We start from the raw sequence: 17,139 nt of genomic DNA on the forward strand, positions 1-17,139 counted from the left end.
TTTTGAAAACCTTAAAAGCAGCTGTGGCGGCCCGTGGAAGTGTAACATGTCCTATTTCTCCATATGTCCATTGGAGGGAGAATCGTCTGAAAAACTAATTTAAAACAGCTCTTAAGACGTTCTAGCTTTTTGCTTCCTGCGGAAGACGCCTCGTCCCAACACATGGGGGCTGATGACGTCGCCTTTCAGTGAACGATGAAGCTAAAGATGGAAGTCACCTTTGAGGAATTAACTGCAACACGTGATCAGCTAGGCCTGGACGGAAGAAAAACAGTTTAATGCCCTCTCTGGCAGACATTGTTCTTGCGAAGCTGAACATACAATTTGAATGGTAAATTGGCGAGTTTGTTGTGGTTTTTGTTAATGAGGAGACACGTATAAATATATCGAGTGAGTCTACCGTTGAGTCTGTGTTTTTTTCTTTCTAAATCTCTGTCTTTCCGAATCAATCAATTGAACTGTTTTCGTCAGCATTATCACCTAACTGGTTTTAAAAGGACATGTGGTCTTGCTGTAATTACGGTACATACTTAATAACGTCAGTACAGGAGCTGTGATGTTACATCATGCATTCAGATATAATTGCCAAGAAAAGTCGTTACATCCCAGTGAAAGTTTAAAAAGCTTTGAAATAAAGTAAACAACCGAGACCGAGCAATTTTTTTCGCGAAAAAAGGTAAAGAAAAGCATCTGAATACGAAAAACCTGGATGAGAATGGGTCAGGGGAAGGGAGATGGAATGGTATTAGACGTGCAATGCGTGCTAAGTTCCAACTTTCATCCAGTTTCTCACCCTTTTTAAACGGAATTTAAACTAAGAAATGCGTCTCAGCCATTTAAATTCAAATGAAGTCAATAAGTCATTACTTGTATATAATGTTTCGTCCTAGCGTAAAAATGCGGCCAATCACGAAATCAAATCTTGGGAAGAAGACCTCTCAATTTCCACGGTTAGTTGGACAGCAGTTCCTAGAAATGTTTACTTGGCAGTCCGTGCCGTCTCGAATTTTCCCGCCGAAAAAGATAAAGGGTGACCATTGCACGGCTTGGAAAATGTTTTCCTTGAGCGAACACATTCAGTATCGGCAAACAATATAACAAGATGCATCTCTATCAGCTTATTATTTCGATTGCCTTTCTCAACAGACCATCGTTGACAAAGCAGGTCACCAAACATGGAAATTAGGTCCAAAGTTGCCTAATTCACGACACAAAAACTCGGTTCCTTTAGGGGAGCCGGCGTTGAGTTGCAGGGGCTTACATAGTGAGGTTCCACCTCAGCCAACCGCTTTTAGGAGATTATTTTACCTTGAAAGCTGGACAGCCATCTGTTAAATCTTACCACACGCAGACTGAGGAAAGCGAAAAGGAAGAAAATAAGCTCTAGCGACATAGAGCCTGCGTCAAAAGTGTAGAAGATCATACAAGTTTGCTGACTGATGCCGATGGAAGTACTAGAACTTAAAACCAAATGCGGAGATTAAAAATGTTTAATGGCAAGGATATTATTTGTTACTTTATAAATAAGTAGGGTGCTTTGGTAAACCTTAGTTATGTGATCCCAAATTTTTCCTTAACATGCGAAACATTTGTTGTGCAAGAATTTTCACGGTACACCGCGACCTCGTACCAATCTTTTTCCAGCTCAGCTTTAAAATACAGGGACATTTATGCGGCAGTGATCACCACGAGGGAGGTACAGTAACATGGAGTTAATATTGGTGGGCTGTGCTCTGGTTCTGAAAGGTTTTGTGTCAGAGTCAAGGCCAGGTCATGTGTAATACTCTTGGGCAAGGCAGTTTACTTTAAAATACCTCTACCCAACCAGGAGTACAAATAAGTGGTGACGTTACTGTCAAGGTGACCTCATGCAGGCCTTTAAGATGACATGCATCCCAGTCATTCAGATCAGCTCAATGCAGAGGAGAATCAACAAGTATTTTCCTGAAGTTGAGCGGGTGGCATATGTCTTCGTGGGAGTTTTGTAGGATTTGTGGCCTTTATCCTACATCTCAGTCATTGCTGAACCGTGAGACGATCTCACCCGTGGTCGTCTCATATCGGCCCCAGGTGCGGAAAGGCACATTCCCCATTAAGTTTTTTTTTTTTAGCGCTGGGATTGGTTGGTGATTGGAGGTGTGTCTGGAGGCGTAAGAGTTTGAATAATATAGCGTGAGCACAAGTGTGAATTTTTTCGCGCTTGCCTCCTTTCGCCCGTAAACGTAAAATAATACGCCGGTTTTGCTAGCTGCGTATTATCTACTACATGAGAATTAATTATCTATTGTACAGGAAAAACGTATTCAGCTTTTTTTTTTCCGGTCTGAGAAATTGAAAAGAATAAACCATTGAGCTGTGTTTGCAAAGACTTTGTTAATGAATACTGGGAGAAATGAAATGCTCCATTGAGATTTTTGACAAGTTCTTCTTAAAAATTTAATTATGATTGCAAAATCCTTTGTCATTCAAATACTAACAAAACACGTGGAGGTAAAAGAATGATTGACCACTCAGTTTACTACAGTTTTGAATATTTAATTCCAGGGATAACGGCCACTTGATAGCATTTGTAAATTAGGTCGACTATTTACATTAATAACAAACTAAACTGCAAAATGTGTTATCATGAAAAAAGGGTAAAAATTTCAATAACCAAAAATAATATATTTGAGAGCTAGATTAATTTTAAGATTATGCTGGGTGGAAAAAAGCATTCCTGTGGCTAGTTACTAAAACGGGTTGAGCTTTAATTTAGTTCTTCTTCTTCAAAACTGTTACATATTCAACTTACCGGTTAAATTTTTAAGCCTTCTAGTACCTGTCGATTAAAAAAAAGGAAAGAAACACTGTGGATGTAAAAGCTCCCTCAAATGAATGAAAAATAAAACAGCCTATATATACGTTTGTCATTTACTTACGCATAGATCAAATACGAGCTTTAAACATCTGTTTGGGCTCTCTAAATATATTCGTGTCTGTTAAGCGATTTGGTTCTACTCCGTCCAGGAGTTCTAATTGTAATTGACAAGTCTAAGTTGCTTATGCTTCTGGCAGAGCTTCTCTCACTCTCTTCAGTTCTGACTTTGTTGTCTATAAATTATGTTCTTTCATCATGGGTCGCCCAGTGAAGATGTCACTGTACTATTTCTGGGCAAGATTCACAGTTTACCAATATTTCTATTGTATAAGAAGTAAAGAGCTACGCTTGATGCCACTTAAACCCAGTTGAGACAAGCAATTCCCACTAAAAATTTCTTATTCAGTTCCCTTGCGTTCACTTAAACACACACGTGCGTGCATGCGTAATCTATAGGTCCATGTTCAAATTAGGTCAACAAGCCTGATTTTAGGTGTAAGTTTAAGCTTAATTCTTCGCCACAGGAATGGCAGGAGAAAGGAACAGAACTTTCGTTTCAATTGACACCTAACCTCTTTTTTACCCACCCATCCCATCCCGGGGAGGACATCCATCACACAGTAATCTCGTGTGCGGGAAATTAACGTCTCCTACCCCAACCCTGCAGGAGACGGGACCTACAGTTATCGTCCCTATCCGAGAAGACTAGAAAGTCTAATCATTTTCAGATATTATTACAAAGGCAGCACTTTCTTCTCAGTTAATTAAAGACCCCGAGTGTTGGTCCGGCCGGATTTGAACTCACGACCTCCCGTACAACAGTCCGGCGGTCTACCAATTGAGCTAACCGGGAGGCGGTTAATGTGAAACGTTTCGTTAAGCTGATAAATCATGAAAAAGTTAGGTTAACGATAATATGTTTCGCGTTAGGTTCTTCGGTAGGTGAGAAAGTGAAGTAAAATACTTCAGTGATATCTTCACTTCATGGTTTCCCACAATCTTCGGGCAAAAAGAAACATTGTGAACATCCCCAACGATCTTCATCTTACTTGATTTCGCGAGTACCTTTTCTTTTACATTATCTCGGGTACTTAATTTTGCGAATTTGGCGAGACAATACCTCGCGGGGTTTTATTATCGCTATTTCAATTGGCAAATGTAAAAATGGCATTTCTCGACTCAAGTGGTTCAACTTCATTTTATTTTGTAAAATGTCTTAGCATTTTATGAAGATGATTGCTCGATTCTCTGCTTCGTATGCCAAATATTTGCAAATTAACCTCATTTGACAACAGAAGATAGAAAATAGAAGTTACCAGTAAGAGCAGTTAATCATTTGTGTATACACATATCCTGTATGAATCCTGTATATATCTTGTTTTTTTATTTCAAATTTTGATAACTTTTTTTCTATGATTTGAATTCTCCACAGAGGGTTAGATTTCGCTTGTTTATATTCTGCGAGGTTTTTTCATGCGCGGGTCTTTACTTTAGCAATTTATTTGCAATCGCGAAAAACGCGAAGCTAAAGATCCCCGAAATTAAGTGCCAATAAGGTAATCCAGCTTATAAATTTTAAATGGTGCTTAGGTGCCTATTTTCTTTAATACAGACTAAGATGTTACCCTTATAAAAATTTTCAGCAAATGCACACAATTTAGACACTGACTCTTGCAATCAATTTTCTGTTTACGAAGTTGTTGGTATGTAATTTTCGATGTACAGAGGAGGATGAAGTATCGGCGTGTGTTAAAACTTCCTTTCCAAAATAAAAAGTAAGGCATTTGGCATGCTAATTAGAAAAGCTGAAGACACTTCTGAAAACTCGTATAAGAAAGGTAATATGATTAGAAAGGCTAGAGGCTGACTTCATTTTGTGATTGATATTCTCCTCTGAAAAATTACTCACGCAATTATTTTGCCACAATTAGTAGGAGCACTGTATTTCTCTTCTTTTTTTCCAGTTCATCTCTTTGATTAAACACACTGAAAAACTCCTCCTCAGGAGCTATGTGAGATAAATATATGTCGAGCCTCTACGTTAGCAACCTACGTATAACCCTACCAGCTTGAAACATCTGTTAGGGTTTTATTGATGTATACGGGAATTAAAATATTTGTTGTGTTAGTAAAAGCGACTGTTGCATAAAAAAACAATTTAGCGGAGAAAGGAAACAATCCCCATTCAGGTAATCTTGCAGTTTTTTGTGTTATAACTCTGTTATTAGAAATGATTCAAGTAGGGTTTTGCTGCACTGCTGGAGAAAAATAAGAGGAAAACAGACAAAAGCAAAAAAAAACTAGGATAGAAAAGCGAAACGTTATGCGTCGTTGTCTGAGCAACTGACTTCTATGTAAAATTGTGACGACGACGAGTTTGCAGTTTTTCTGTTTAAATTGTTACTCAGCATTCAACGCAACTTAATTACAAAGAAAGCTACCTAGACCTCTAGAATTGAGATAGGTGTGACTGAACGTTTTCTTCTATCACCGTGAGCGTCAAAACGATGGTAAAATACTAATCCATGAAAATATGTTGGATGTTGCTAGAAGTCTTTAATTACAAGAAATGCCTAGAGACGGCGGTAAAAATTGAAAGTGAGCAATTTTTATTGCAGGAGTATCAACTAACCCACACCGTGTCATTTTAAACTTGTGATGTAAGTAGCTGAAACACTCCTGAAATAGTGTAAGTTCGAAATTATTTTGGTAATTTATTCAAAAGTTTGTCGAGGGGTGTTTGGGTGCTCCGATAGGTAAAATAGCGAAAACATTCTCTGCATACTATAGCCATATAGTGGCCAAAGGAACGCTTTGTCGTTAAGGCATAAATATCCTTGTTAAATTACGAGACGAAGAAATTAAGAATGAAGCCGAGGTGACACTGAACCTCAACATATACAGCATATAGGTGTACTAAGGTGCCGAGGAGAGTCCTACAGTTAAGGTAGCTTTGAATTTTAATACTCATTGTTCTCTTTTCCCAGGAAAAATGTCTATCAACAGCATGTGGACTTTCACTTTTGTTTTGAGTAAGTTGGTTGCGCTTGTTGTTAAAAGACATGTATTTTTCAAGAGAGAGCATGAGACACGTGATTGTAGTTTGGGTATCAGTACATTTTAAGGCAAACATAATTGTGATTTGCCGAGGGTAGGTTTAGATCAATTCTATCGGCAGAGTATCAAAGAATAACCGATGTTTGAGGAGAGTACTCTGTTGGCATGTTCAAGTAAACTTATGGGTAGAACCAAGGGAAATCATTAACATCATCTATAAACAGAATAACTGAGGCAAAAATCTGTGAACTTCATTGGCTTCAATTGTAAACATTAATAATTTCTGTTTTTTTGTTTAGTTTTATTTGTTTGTTTGGTTTAAATTTTTTTTTATAGCCTTGATGCCTTTTTAGCAGTTATTTTCTTTTTGATTAACAGGAGTAAAGTAGTGATATTGTAATGTATAATATTGAGGAATTAATATTCCTTATAAATCAGTTATAATTAGTATTAAATGTTATGCAAGGACACCATCTACATTTGGGAAAATACACATGATCCAAAGGGCCGAAGATTTCTCGGCCAATGAGGGTAATTTGAGCGAAATTAAAGAGTTGGTAAAATTTCGAACAAATCATGCGATTTTACCGATGAGCATTGCATGCTGGCAGTATAAATTATTTTGAAGGCGGGAGTTATCCAAGCCTTACCAACTGCAATGGCATTTAAAACAGTTCTTATTATGACAAGAACACCGTATTTGTGTGAAGATTATATGTGAAATCCATGCTTACCTCATAGATGGTCAGTGACATTCTGACGTGCTTATTCTCTGATTTATGAAGAAACCATTCCTCTCATGTTACAGGTGCACTACGAAAGTACACGAAAAGTTTTACTTTAAGCTAATAATCTCAAATTTTACGAAGAGTTTACATTATCGTTTACGCACTCGATAAGAGAGGCTTAGAAAACGAGACAGACAGTCATTAGTTAACTTATTGTGCAAAGCGTGTACACTTATTCCTCTATGAAACTATGTTCTTCACTAAAGTTGCAATAATCATGGAAGCATCCTGCCAGAAGGATATTCCCTACTTTAGAAAAACCCAGCTCCTTCAAGTGGAGAAAGGACAATATGTGGAAATAAGATTTCGCATCTCTAAGCCCAGCTGGGTACCAGGAGCACCTTGTGTTGAAGAGGAGTATCTTGAGATCCGCGATGGTTATAATCCGTCTGCCAATCTACTGGGTGTATTTTGTGGAAGGAGTACTCCTTATTTTACCCTGCGATCCAGTGGACATAACATGTGGTTAAGACTTTCACCTCAGCATAGATACTGGTTTGAGAGGGACTCAAGCTTTGAGGGAAAAGCAAGGAATAAAACAGGTAAGAGTTTTCAGGTTTATTTTTTTTCAGTCATCGGCATAATTAATTCTAGCAAGAATAGTTCATAATTTGTATATTTGTTGATACATATCCTGTAGATATGTTGTTGTTATTAAATGTTAATCACTTTTTTCTCTGTTTTGGATTTTCTATGGGGGATTAAATTTCGCGTGATTAAATTTTGCGAGATTTTTTATCCGCAAATTTGAAAACTTTTATTTAGCTTCTGGATGAAAAATGATGTTTGGGTGTTTATTTTCGTCAATGCAGATTAAGATATGTTACCCAAGTAACAATTTTCCATGGATGTATTTACTTTAAAACCGAGTCTTGCATTCGATTTGTAGTTTACGAACATGAAGACATATATTTTTTTGATGTAGAGATCTCGATGTCTCATTGGGTTTGTGTTTGTGTTTAGTTCCTACAAGCCTAAAAGAAGTCGCAAAGACTCAGTTTGTCCTGCTCAATCATTCTTCATTTTTGTGGTGCCCGGCGGAAGGTGGACCGGCTCCTCGTATTGTCTGGAGAAGGAATGGTACTGTTGTGCAGAACAGCACTAGTGTGCGACTCCAAATCAACGTTACTGAACATGAAAGAAATACAAAATACAGCTGCGAGGTGGACGACCGTGGTCAGTTGAAAAGGATTAGCATCAGTCTTGATGTCGAGAGTAAGTTTTAAAGTTAGATATTTACTTTTAAGGGGAGCTCAGCTGTTGTTTATGCTTCTGATAAACTTACGAATTGTCTTACAAGTATTTTGGGTTTTTAATTTTGTTTTATGGTGAAACTGTCTACAATTCTATGTAAGGGTAATCTCAAAAATAATATTTATGAAGTAAACCAATTTTGATCGCAGTGTAGTTTCATATCTCGATCAAAAAAAATTACTTGCTACAATATATTTATTGATTTTGCTTTTAATTACTGCGTAGGTTACTGATTGCTTATTCGTATTATTAACAAAAAGAGAAGTACATGTAAAGTAAAACTTTTTCCATAACAGGCTCGTAAAATTATTGTAGTGTAAAATATTTCTTTTCTGTTCGAAATGGTAATTAGCTTTTTCCGCTTCTATTTCACTCTTGTTTTCGATAAACTATTTCGGAGGTGAAAGTGAATATCTGGCAAACATGTTGCGTGCGAGAACAAAGAGCAAACCCGTGTTTCTCACCAAAACGAGACGGTGAATGACTTTTAAATATGTTTCTGTTTTGACGTGTGTTTTTTCTTGTTTTAATCTCAAGTGGGTGCTACTCCTGAGAAAAGAAATTGAAAAATAAAGTTAGTAAGATCTGCGGCGTTTCACTGTGTAAACAGTTTGTTACACAAGCTACGTCAGCGCCAAAATCTAACCTTCGCTTTGTAGCAAAGTCTCTCACAATATGGCCAAGGCTGCAAAGAACGTTCAATGAAATTCTTGGACGACCTCCAGCAAGCACTTAGAGAAAGCTTAGCTGTGTTTCCAGTTAGCGAATTAAATTCTGAACAAAAACGTATTATCGAGAACATCGTGGGAATGAGAGATGTTATCGGACAGTTACCGACGGGGTTTGGAAAGAGTTTACAGTCAAACTAAGTGAAGCGTACCCCTCAAGATTACATTAATGATTTGATTGTTTGAATATTGAACCCACTAATCGTTTCAGGAGCGCAATAATGAGTTGAATATTTGAACATGGAACCCGATAACCGTTTCAAGAATACAATGATGGATTGATTATTTGAATATTGAACCCGATAGCCGTATTCGTTTTGAAAAGGCGCGGATTATTGTTCAAATCAGAAGTCCATTTCTGATTGCATTATGCAAATACGTGATGATGGATCGGAACTATTTCAACATGGCGTCAGACATGGGGGGAAAGGTAAGTTCGAGCCTGTTGTGTAGAACTTCTTGTAAATGTTGTAAATGGAATGTTATCGAGAGCTTTTTTCGCCTATTTACATCTTGACGAACTTGTAGAAATTCTTGTGTGTATTCATGGTCGAAAAAGTAGTTTACGGGTGAAGCCACCTCAACACATTTTTTATTTCGTTAATATCTGCCATCGACTGTTTTCGCAGTGTTTTTACAGTGCAGTTTGTTCATTTTAAGGATTCCTAGTCAAATAGAACAATCTTATTGGACTTCAGAAATGGACTTCTAATTTGAACAATGATCTGCGCCTTTTCAAAACGGATACGGCTATTGGGTTCAATATTCAAATAATCAATTCATTATTGCATTCGTGAAACGGCTAGCGGGTTCAATAATCAAATAATCAATTCATTATTGCATTCTTGAAACGACTGGCGGGGTCAATATCCAAATGATCAATTCATTAATGTAATCTTGAGGGGTACGCTTCACTTAGTTTGACTGTAATCTTTCAACTGCGGCCTAGACTGTTCAAATTCTTGAGCTCCAAAGGCCACGGATTCTCTTCTGGTCCCTTGGTCATTGTCATTTCACCTCTTTTGTCGATTGTCGAAGACCAAGTTAAATACCTCAGGTCATTGGGAATCGATGCTGCTTTCATTGGGGAAAGCAAAACCAAAGACCAAGAAATAATGGATGGAAAGGGCGGGCTTGCCTTATTGTTAATGTCAGCTTAGTACAGGGTCATCTACCCACATCTAACAAACAAAAGTTCCACGCTTAGCTTTTCTTTTTCTTTTTCAACATAGGTTGTATTGAATTTGTGCATACCTTGACAAATGTTCCTCTAGTAGAAACTGGGAAACAGCAACAATTCGATTTTCTTGTTTGGGTACTCTGCCCACGGGAAATTTTTATCGATGCCTCTTTGTTACAATTACGTTTCCATGATGTTTCAATTCTATAGCGACGAGTGTCCCAAACTGCACGCGGAAGACCATCGTCTGGTAGAACCTTTTGGTTGAAAACTTCTTCAAATATATTCATGAACTCACCATTAAGATTTCTTTTTCTCTTAATGGTGATAAAAACAGAAAAGCATACTCGACAACGATCTGAAACAATTTCACCCGGATTATTCATTATCGTAAAAAGGAAACCCTGAACCTTACCTAAAAAACTAGCCGAAGGGGACTAGATTTTGGCGCGCACAGAAAGATGGGTGAGCGCCAGTTGCTCGACATACCTGCGTGGCCCGTGCGACGAATCAACTTCACGGGATTTGCAAAGTTTCAGTAACAGAAAATTATACAAAAAATCTAGAAAGATTTCAGCTTACATCTCGTCTAACGTTTAAGCGACATATTAACGCCTCCAACCATTATGTTTTATACGAACCTCGCAAACTCTTAAACACGTTCTATTGTGATACCTGCCAATGTATTCAGTATGATTTCCGGTAAGATTTTCGCGGACAATCTGATAGATTTCTCTTACATTGCGTGCTGAGACTGAAACCTTTCACCTAGAGCAAAGCTCCGTCGCACGGCCCAAACAAACATGGCGAGCAACTGAGCTTCTTGTATATGTCCGTGTTAAAACACACGAAAGTACTCTAAAGCACACTTCACTCTGATTGGGCAGAAAAACACAAAGATTTTCTGGCACCAGAACGAATGCGACCGTTTGGAAGTAGTCTTTTAAGACAATGTCCCCAGGGGCTCTTTCGCCCTAACTTGAAATCGACTCACAGCCCCTGGGTCTGCGAGGATGTCTTCTTCCCTAATTCTAAGCGAATTATTGAACGAATGCATTCTGGTGCAGTGTTGTTCTTTGAAATATTTGTGAAAGAAGTCTTAAGAAGACGAAGTTGTGGCAGCCGCTTGCATCTATCATAGCAGACGTTGGAGTGGCCTAGAATTTGAAATTGTACTGGAAGTCAGATATGCTGTCTTGTTACCAGTTTGAAGGGGAATGATGGAAATTAATAGTGCCTCAACTTTTCTCCTCATTGGAAAGAATTCGATCAGGTCTGAAATAATGTGATTACTCACAACTTTCTTATTCTTGGCTTTTCTCTGATTTCTCTTCATAATCAGTTCATTTAAATGAATTAAAGACCAATTTAAAAATGAATTAAAGTATATTAGTTATCGATATTTAGCGACTGACTGCACTGGGAAACTTATCCAACTAAAATTGATAGTGGTGAAGCTATTGACCACTTTCATAAATGGCTGCCGGATTTATATTCTTTTGTTTACATTTAAATTAGCCTTTCTTCCCTCGTTCTCCAGTTCAAAATTCAAAAGAATGCATTATCTCAAGCGAGGCTAGTGAGGCTAATTTGAATTTAAACAAAAGAATATCAATCCGGCAGCCATTTATGAAAGTGGTGTAATCTCTTTATCTCGCGTGAAGAAGTATGTTGAAAATGATACTGCCTGCAATTGGCAGAAACCTACTAAATCTGCATTTAATGATTTTCTCTGTACTGCCATCGAGGACTGTGCTGATCAAACTATTGAATAATACATGTACAGTTGAACCCTGTTAATACTCGTAAGTCACTCGTAATACGCGCGCAGTGTTTAAGTCAGATCAAATAACCGCATAAGAAATTTATATTATCGCCTGCTTCTCTCAGACAGTGTTACTCCCTCAGACGAAACAGGCAGTTTGAAATCCTAGGGTGGGAGGCCGAGCGTTTTAAGACTACATATTTAATAGAATTGTGTATTGATAATGATATCGCATCATAGTTTTATTAGCTTTTTATCACCATGTTTTTTCATCACATTTTTCAACAGAATCTGTATCTTAATAATGTAATATCTTCATATTACATTATTAGGTTCTAAATTTTCTCATTATATCATTATATGATCATATTATTATCGTTAGGTTATAACTTTATAATACGTACTTCAGCCCTTGGGCTGCCATGTATTTCATTACTAAACTGTCTAGCTATCTATCTAAAAAGAGGAGAGTTGCTTACTTTGTCATGTAAATCAGCAGTTTGATCAGCAAACGACAGAGATTAATAAAAATTGGCTTGACCAAGCGTTTTGCTTTTCTAAATTTGACATGAGGCCGTATTAAGTGAGTGAAGTTATAAAGGATTTTACCGTTTGGGATTTTAAAATGTGGCCGGTGACCGTTGGCCGTATAAGCGAAAATGGATGGCTGTTATTCCGAAACTGCACGTAAAAATCTAATAACGAGGTCATCATATCACCGAGGTGCAGTAAGGCGGGTTCACACTGAACAGTGGTCAGAAAGTGATGCAAACATCTGGTGTCAAAATTCATTTAGAAAGTGATTAGTAAACAGTACCCACTACTCACCCAAACGCATTTCCCTTACTTTAGCTACATTCAGAAAAAATGCTCCTAACAAAAACCAATGTTCGTAGAGGCCGCGAAGGGCCGTTTTGCGGTCAGGGTGACCCTTTTAGTCGCGCGATGTACATGTTGCATGAGGAAATTGAGAATGGAAATTGACATTCGGTCTATTAAACATTAAAAACAGAAAAATTTACTTCGTATTTCCCTTACTTTTCTTCTTATCTTTGGACAAATCAAAAACAAAGAATAACTTCAATTCCCAACAAATCCCAATATTTAATTATTTTAGATGATTTTCAATCATGGCGAATGATAATCATGTCAGTGATTAAAAGGGAAATTTTTGTTACAAAGAGCACAACAAAATTTGTCTGTTTTTGTTTGTCAGTGTGCCCTCAACCGTGCCAATGCAAAGTCCTTAATGGTAACATGAAGGGCTTAGTATCAGCCAATTGTGAAGGAAAACAGCTTAAGTCACTTCCAAAGAAAATTCCGCGAGCCTTAGCAAAACTGTAAGTACTTTGTGTGCATCATATAAGGCCTTAAATTTGGTTTCTGTTTGAATTCAGAGGTGGCACAATGAATGCTGAAAGTATGAAAAGATTATAACTATAAAGTAGGTGAAAACAACAGTGGACATCAACAACTATAACCCAGCAAAAATATCTTGAATTTGGTAACAATAGCTGAGACCGGAACCGTAATTTTGGTGCTTTGGGATTGACTGTAGCGGTCCAAAACTAAGCAGCCAAAAGTGACCGGTCTCCTCGATATAGCTACAGGCAGAAATAATCGTAAAGCGATGTGAACATTTTGGGTTTATTAAATAAACTTTCATAAGATATTTATTTCGGACTATCAGTATCAGAGCACTTAATCTTCCGGTTAAAATGGACTCAACGTAGTACATAAACACTGGCAGGCGAAATAACATTCGACACAGAGAGATATCATTAATAAAAAACACGGAAATTTTTCGTTCATCAGGACTATGTTCAAATGGCCCTCTTCAGACGCTTTCAGACTTAAAGGAAGAAAAAACTAAATTCTTTAAATAAAGCAAATTGGAAAGTTACACTCCAGGGCAAGTAAAAGATAACAATATTGCGGTTAGATGGAAATTTCGACTTCAGTAAATTTCTTAAACTCATCATTTCATATCGTAGTAAAGGAGCGTTAACCCGCGCTGATCACTGCAGTGTAAAAATACCCGAACTAAAATTTAAAGGAAAATTGCCGATCTTAGATATCAGCGTAATACAAAGTTATATGCATGAGGCGCTCATTAGTATATTGGTAACCACCGGCTAGTAAATCTCAAAATGAAGGCCACCACTGTGCCTGTGATAGAAAAAAATGGACTGGAGGACTATCAAGGCTTTGACAGCTGCCACAATGAATACAAAGTAGGTGCTTGGATTGTTCATGGGCTGCCGCTAGGGCCAAACAGCCCTTCTTTACATATTTCCGCCGATGTTCATCAAATGCGTACAACCTACATGTAGTCATGAGACGCGATTCTACCGCTGCCTCACTGCTGATGGACCATTAGATAAAACCGTCACAATACCACTGATGAAGGATTCAGGGCCGGATCCAAGTCGGGGGGGAAGCGTTCAGAGAATTGTCCAAGGGCGTGCTCCCCCGGGAAATTTTGAAAATTAGGTCTTCGGAAAAATGAGTTCCAGCATTTGGAGGGGAAATCTAGGAGGTTCGACCGAGCCACCCGAATCACCCCTGGATCCGCCCCAGAGATTGAAGGCATTGATTTCACTGCAAGACCGCTGATGAAGGCTTCAACACAACCGCTACAGCGACGCTGTTAATGCGTGAGGGCATTCGCCAGAACGCTGCTGATGATCGCTTGAGCCGGGTTATCAGAAAATGGATATGGCGCAGTCCACTACTGACGAACTATTAAAGACAAGTGCCACAACAGCAACAACACTGATCACCACTTGACGATATCTGCTACTAAGCTGTTAATGACTGCTTGAATATAAAAACCTTACAAAACCATCGATGAATGCTTGAATAAAACCGGTACAGCGCCGCTGATGACTCTTGGAGATAATGGCTGATAAATCTCTTATAAATGTTGTAAAAAGCTGGTGAGAAGCGTTGCATGCTGATCTAACAAAGCCAAGAAATGCGTGAAAAGAACTGCTGGAAAACCACTCTCAGGAACACTTGAAGATAACAGCCGGAACACCTCTTACTAAAATCCTCTAAGAAACTGTATGCGCTGGAAGACTGTCGCATGAGGAACACTAGAGGGCAACAGTCAAAAGACCGCTTAAGAATGGTTGAATACAAGCGCATTAACACAGAAGGTCTGAGGACAACCGCTACAAAAGTACTGATGAATGCTTAACTTAACTTAACTTGACTCAACTTTATTTAAAGAGGGTAGCGCAATAATCTATTACAGTCTTCTAACCTGCAGCCCTCACACCCACCCATCCCACCCCAGGGGATGAAATCCACCACACAGTAATCTCGTGCGTGGAAAATTAACGTCTCCTACTCCTAACCCTGTAGGAGACGGGGCCTAAGTTTATTCGTCCTTATCCGAGAAGACTAGAATATCTATCCATTTCTTGAAATTATAGAAAGGTAGCACATTCTCCTCAGTTATTTTAAGACCCTGAGTGTTGGTCCGGCCGGGCCTTGAACCCTTGACCTCCCGCACAACAGTCCGGCGCTCTACCAATTGAGCTAGCCAGGAGAATTGTGATTGTGGCTCAGTTGTTTGCGTTGTTTCGATTCTGTTTCTCTTGTTTTATTTTGAACTCTGTTTGCAACCGTCACTCAGTATTAAGCGAATTGGTGGGTGTGGATGTCCCCACTGCACCCCCCTCAGGTCCTGTCCCTACATGTCAGTGCAATGACCCTGAAGATCAAGTGAAACGCTCCTCTATGTTTGACCCAGTTCAAGCCAATGAGCTTTGGAGCTGATCTCTATATTCGCGGGAAAGAATTCACTTAAAGCTGACGTACAACATGAGACAGAATTACTTGTGAGGGCTGCATTGAAATCCATTCATAAGTAGATAAACACTTGCTTCTGATCCTGATTATGTTGGGAAACTAAAATGCATTAAAAATTTTCCAAGAGAGCCAAAAAATATTTCGGGTGTTTCCCTTTGCATCATGATCATTACAGATTTAATTTTTTTTGCTGGTTCTAATAAACAGAGAAAGCATTGGTCAAAGCTCATAGCAAGTTCATTTCATAGTCAAGTAAAGTAGGTAATTGATTTGTTAATCTGTTTCAAGGGACCTGTCCAATAACAAGTTGCAGAACTTGCCAGCAGGGGCCTTTAATAACAACACAAAGCTGGAACATCTGTAAGGACGACGTTTCTTTACCATTTTATAAGCAGATAAACACTTGCTTCTGATCCTGATTGTGTAGGCAAACGTAATATTACGTGTGTTTAAAAATTTCTAAGAGTGCCAAAAAATATTTCGGGTGTTTCCCTTTCCATCATGATCATTACAGATTCAACTTTTTTTTCTGGTTCTAATAAACAGAAAAAGCATTGGTCAAAGCTCATAGCAAGTTTTTTTCCCAGTCAAGTAAATTAGGTAATTGATTTGTTAATTTGTTTCAAGGGACCTGTCCCATAACAAGCTGCAGAACTTGCCAGTAGGGGCCTTTAATAACAACACAAAGCTGGAACATCTGTAAGGACGACGTTTCTTTACCATATTTATAAGTAGATAAACACTTGCCTCTGATCCTGATTGTGTAGGGAAACCTAATATTACATGTGTTTCAAAATTTCTAAGAGAGCCAAAAAATATTTGGGGTGTTTCCCTGTGCATCATGATCATTGCAGACTTAATTTTTTTTGCTGGTTCTAATAAACAGAAAGAGCATTGGTCAAAGCTCTAGTATTTCGAAGGATAATCCTCGCTTAGAAAGTTGATCATTTCAAGTGCACAAGCCACCTTAGGGAAAAACTCACAGCAAGTTTATTTCTACGTGAAGCTTCGAGTCAAATCAACAAGCACCATACAGATGAGTCCTTAAATTTGTAAGCTGTGCAATTAAGGTTCACACTTGAATAACTGATTAGGTAATTGATTTGTTAATTTGTTTCAAGGGACCTGTCCAATAACAAGTTGCAGAACTTGCTAGCAGGGGCCTTTAATAACAACACAAAGCTGGAACATCTGTAAGGACGACGTTTCTTTACCATATTTATTAGTAGAGAAACACCTGCTTCTGATCCTGATTGTGTAGGGAAACCTAGTATTACGTGTGTATCAAAATTTCTAAGAGAGCCAAAAAATATTTGGGGTGTTTCCCTGTGCATCATGATCATTGCAGACTTAATTTTTTTTGCTGGTTCTAATAAACAGAAAGAGCATTGGTCAAAGCTCTAGTATTTCGAAGGATAATCCTCGCTTAGAAAGTTGATCATTTCAAGTGCACAAGCCACCTTAGGGAAAAACTCACAGCAAGTTTATTTCTACGTGAAGCTTCGAGTCAAATCAACAAGCACCATACAGATGAGTCCTTAAATTTGTAAGCTGTGCAAATAAGGTTCACAGTTGAATAACTGATTAGGTAATTGATTTGTTAATTTGTTTCGAGGGACCTGTCCAATAACAAGTTGCAGAACTTGCCAGCAGGGGCCTTTAATAACAACACAAAGCTGGAACATCTGTAA

The 17,139-nt window shown here is 38.3% G+C and overlaps 1 protein-coding gene and 1 long non-coding RNA gene across 5 annotated transcripts in view; both read left to right on the forward strand.

The window, feature by feature from the left end:
* The window catches only part of LOC111324858 (uncharacterized), a 21,195-nt gene extending 20,794 nt beyond the window's left edge, over positions 1–401 (forward strand). For all 4 annotated transcript variants that reach the window (XR_016000273.1, XR_016000278.1, XR_016000272.1 and 1 more), the window contains one exon: positions 1–401. This exon is cut by the window's left edge and continues 34 nt beyond it. This is a non-coding gene — a long non-coding RNA (uncharacterized LOC111324858).
* Positions 402–6,914: 6,513 nt separating this feature from the next.
* LOC148742594 (uncharacterized) lies at positions 6,915–17,139 on the forward strand. The gene is made up of 5 exons (XM_088757671.1): positions 6,915–7,244; positions 7,666–7,917; positions 12,846–12,969; positions 15,737–15,808; positions 17,064–17,139. The coding sequence occupies exons 1-5, from the start codon at positions 6,920–6,922 to the stop codon at positions 17,137–17,139; spliced, it is 849 nt and encodes a 282-aa protein (XP_088613797.1). The 5' UTR covers positions 6,915–6,919.

The sequence above is a fragment of the Stylophora pistillata genome, chromosome 1, assembly GCF_964205215.1.
Source record: "Stylophora pistillata chromosome 1, jaStyPist1.2, whole genome shotgun sequence".
Taxonomy (NCBI): Eukaryota; Metazoa; Cnidaria; class Anthozoa; order Scleractinia; family Pocilloporidae; genus Stylophora; species Stylophora pistillata.

What these genes read in the sequence shown, in the direction of transcription:
- LOC148742594 (XM_088757671.1), top strand. Translation starts at nt 6,920, where the DNA reads ATGGAAGCATCCTGCCAGAAGGATATTCCCTACTTTAGAAAAACCCAG. An exon ending in AAAAGCAAGGAATAAAACAG is followed by an intron (nt 7,245 to 7,665) that starts GTAAGAGTTTTC and finishes GTTTGTGTTTAG; the next exon opens with TTCCTACAAGCCTAAAAGAA. An exon ending in AACACAAAGCTGGAACATCT is followed by an intron (nt 15,809 to 17,063) that starts GTAAGGACGACG and finishes ATTTGTTTCGAG; the next exon opens with GGACCTGTCCAATAACAAGT.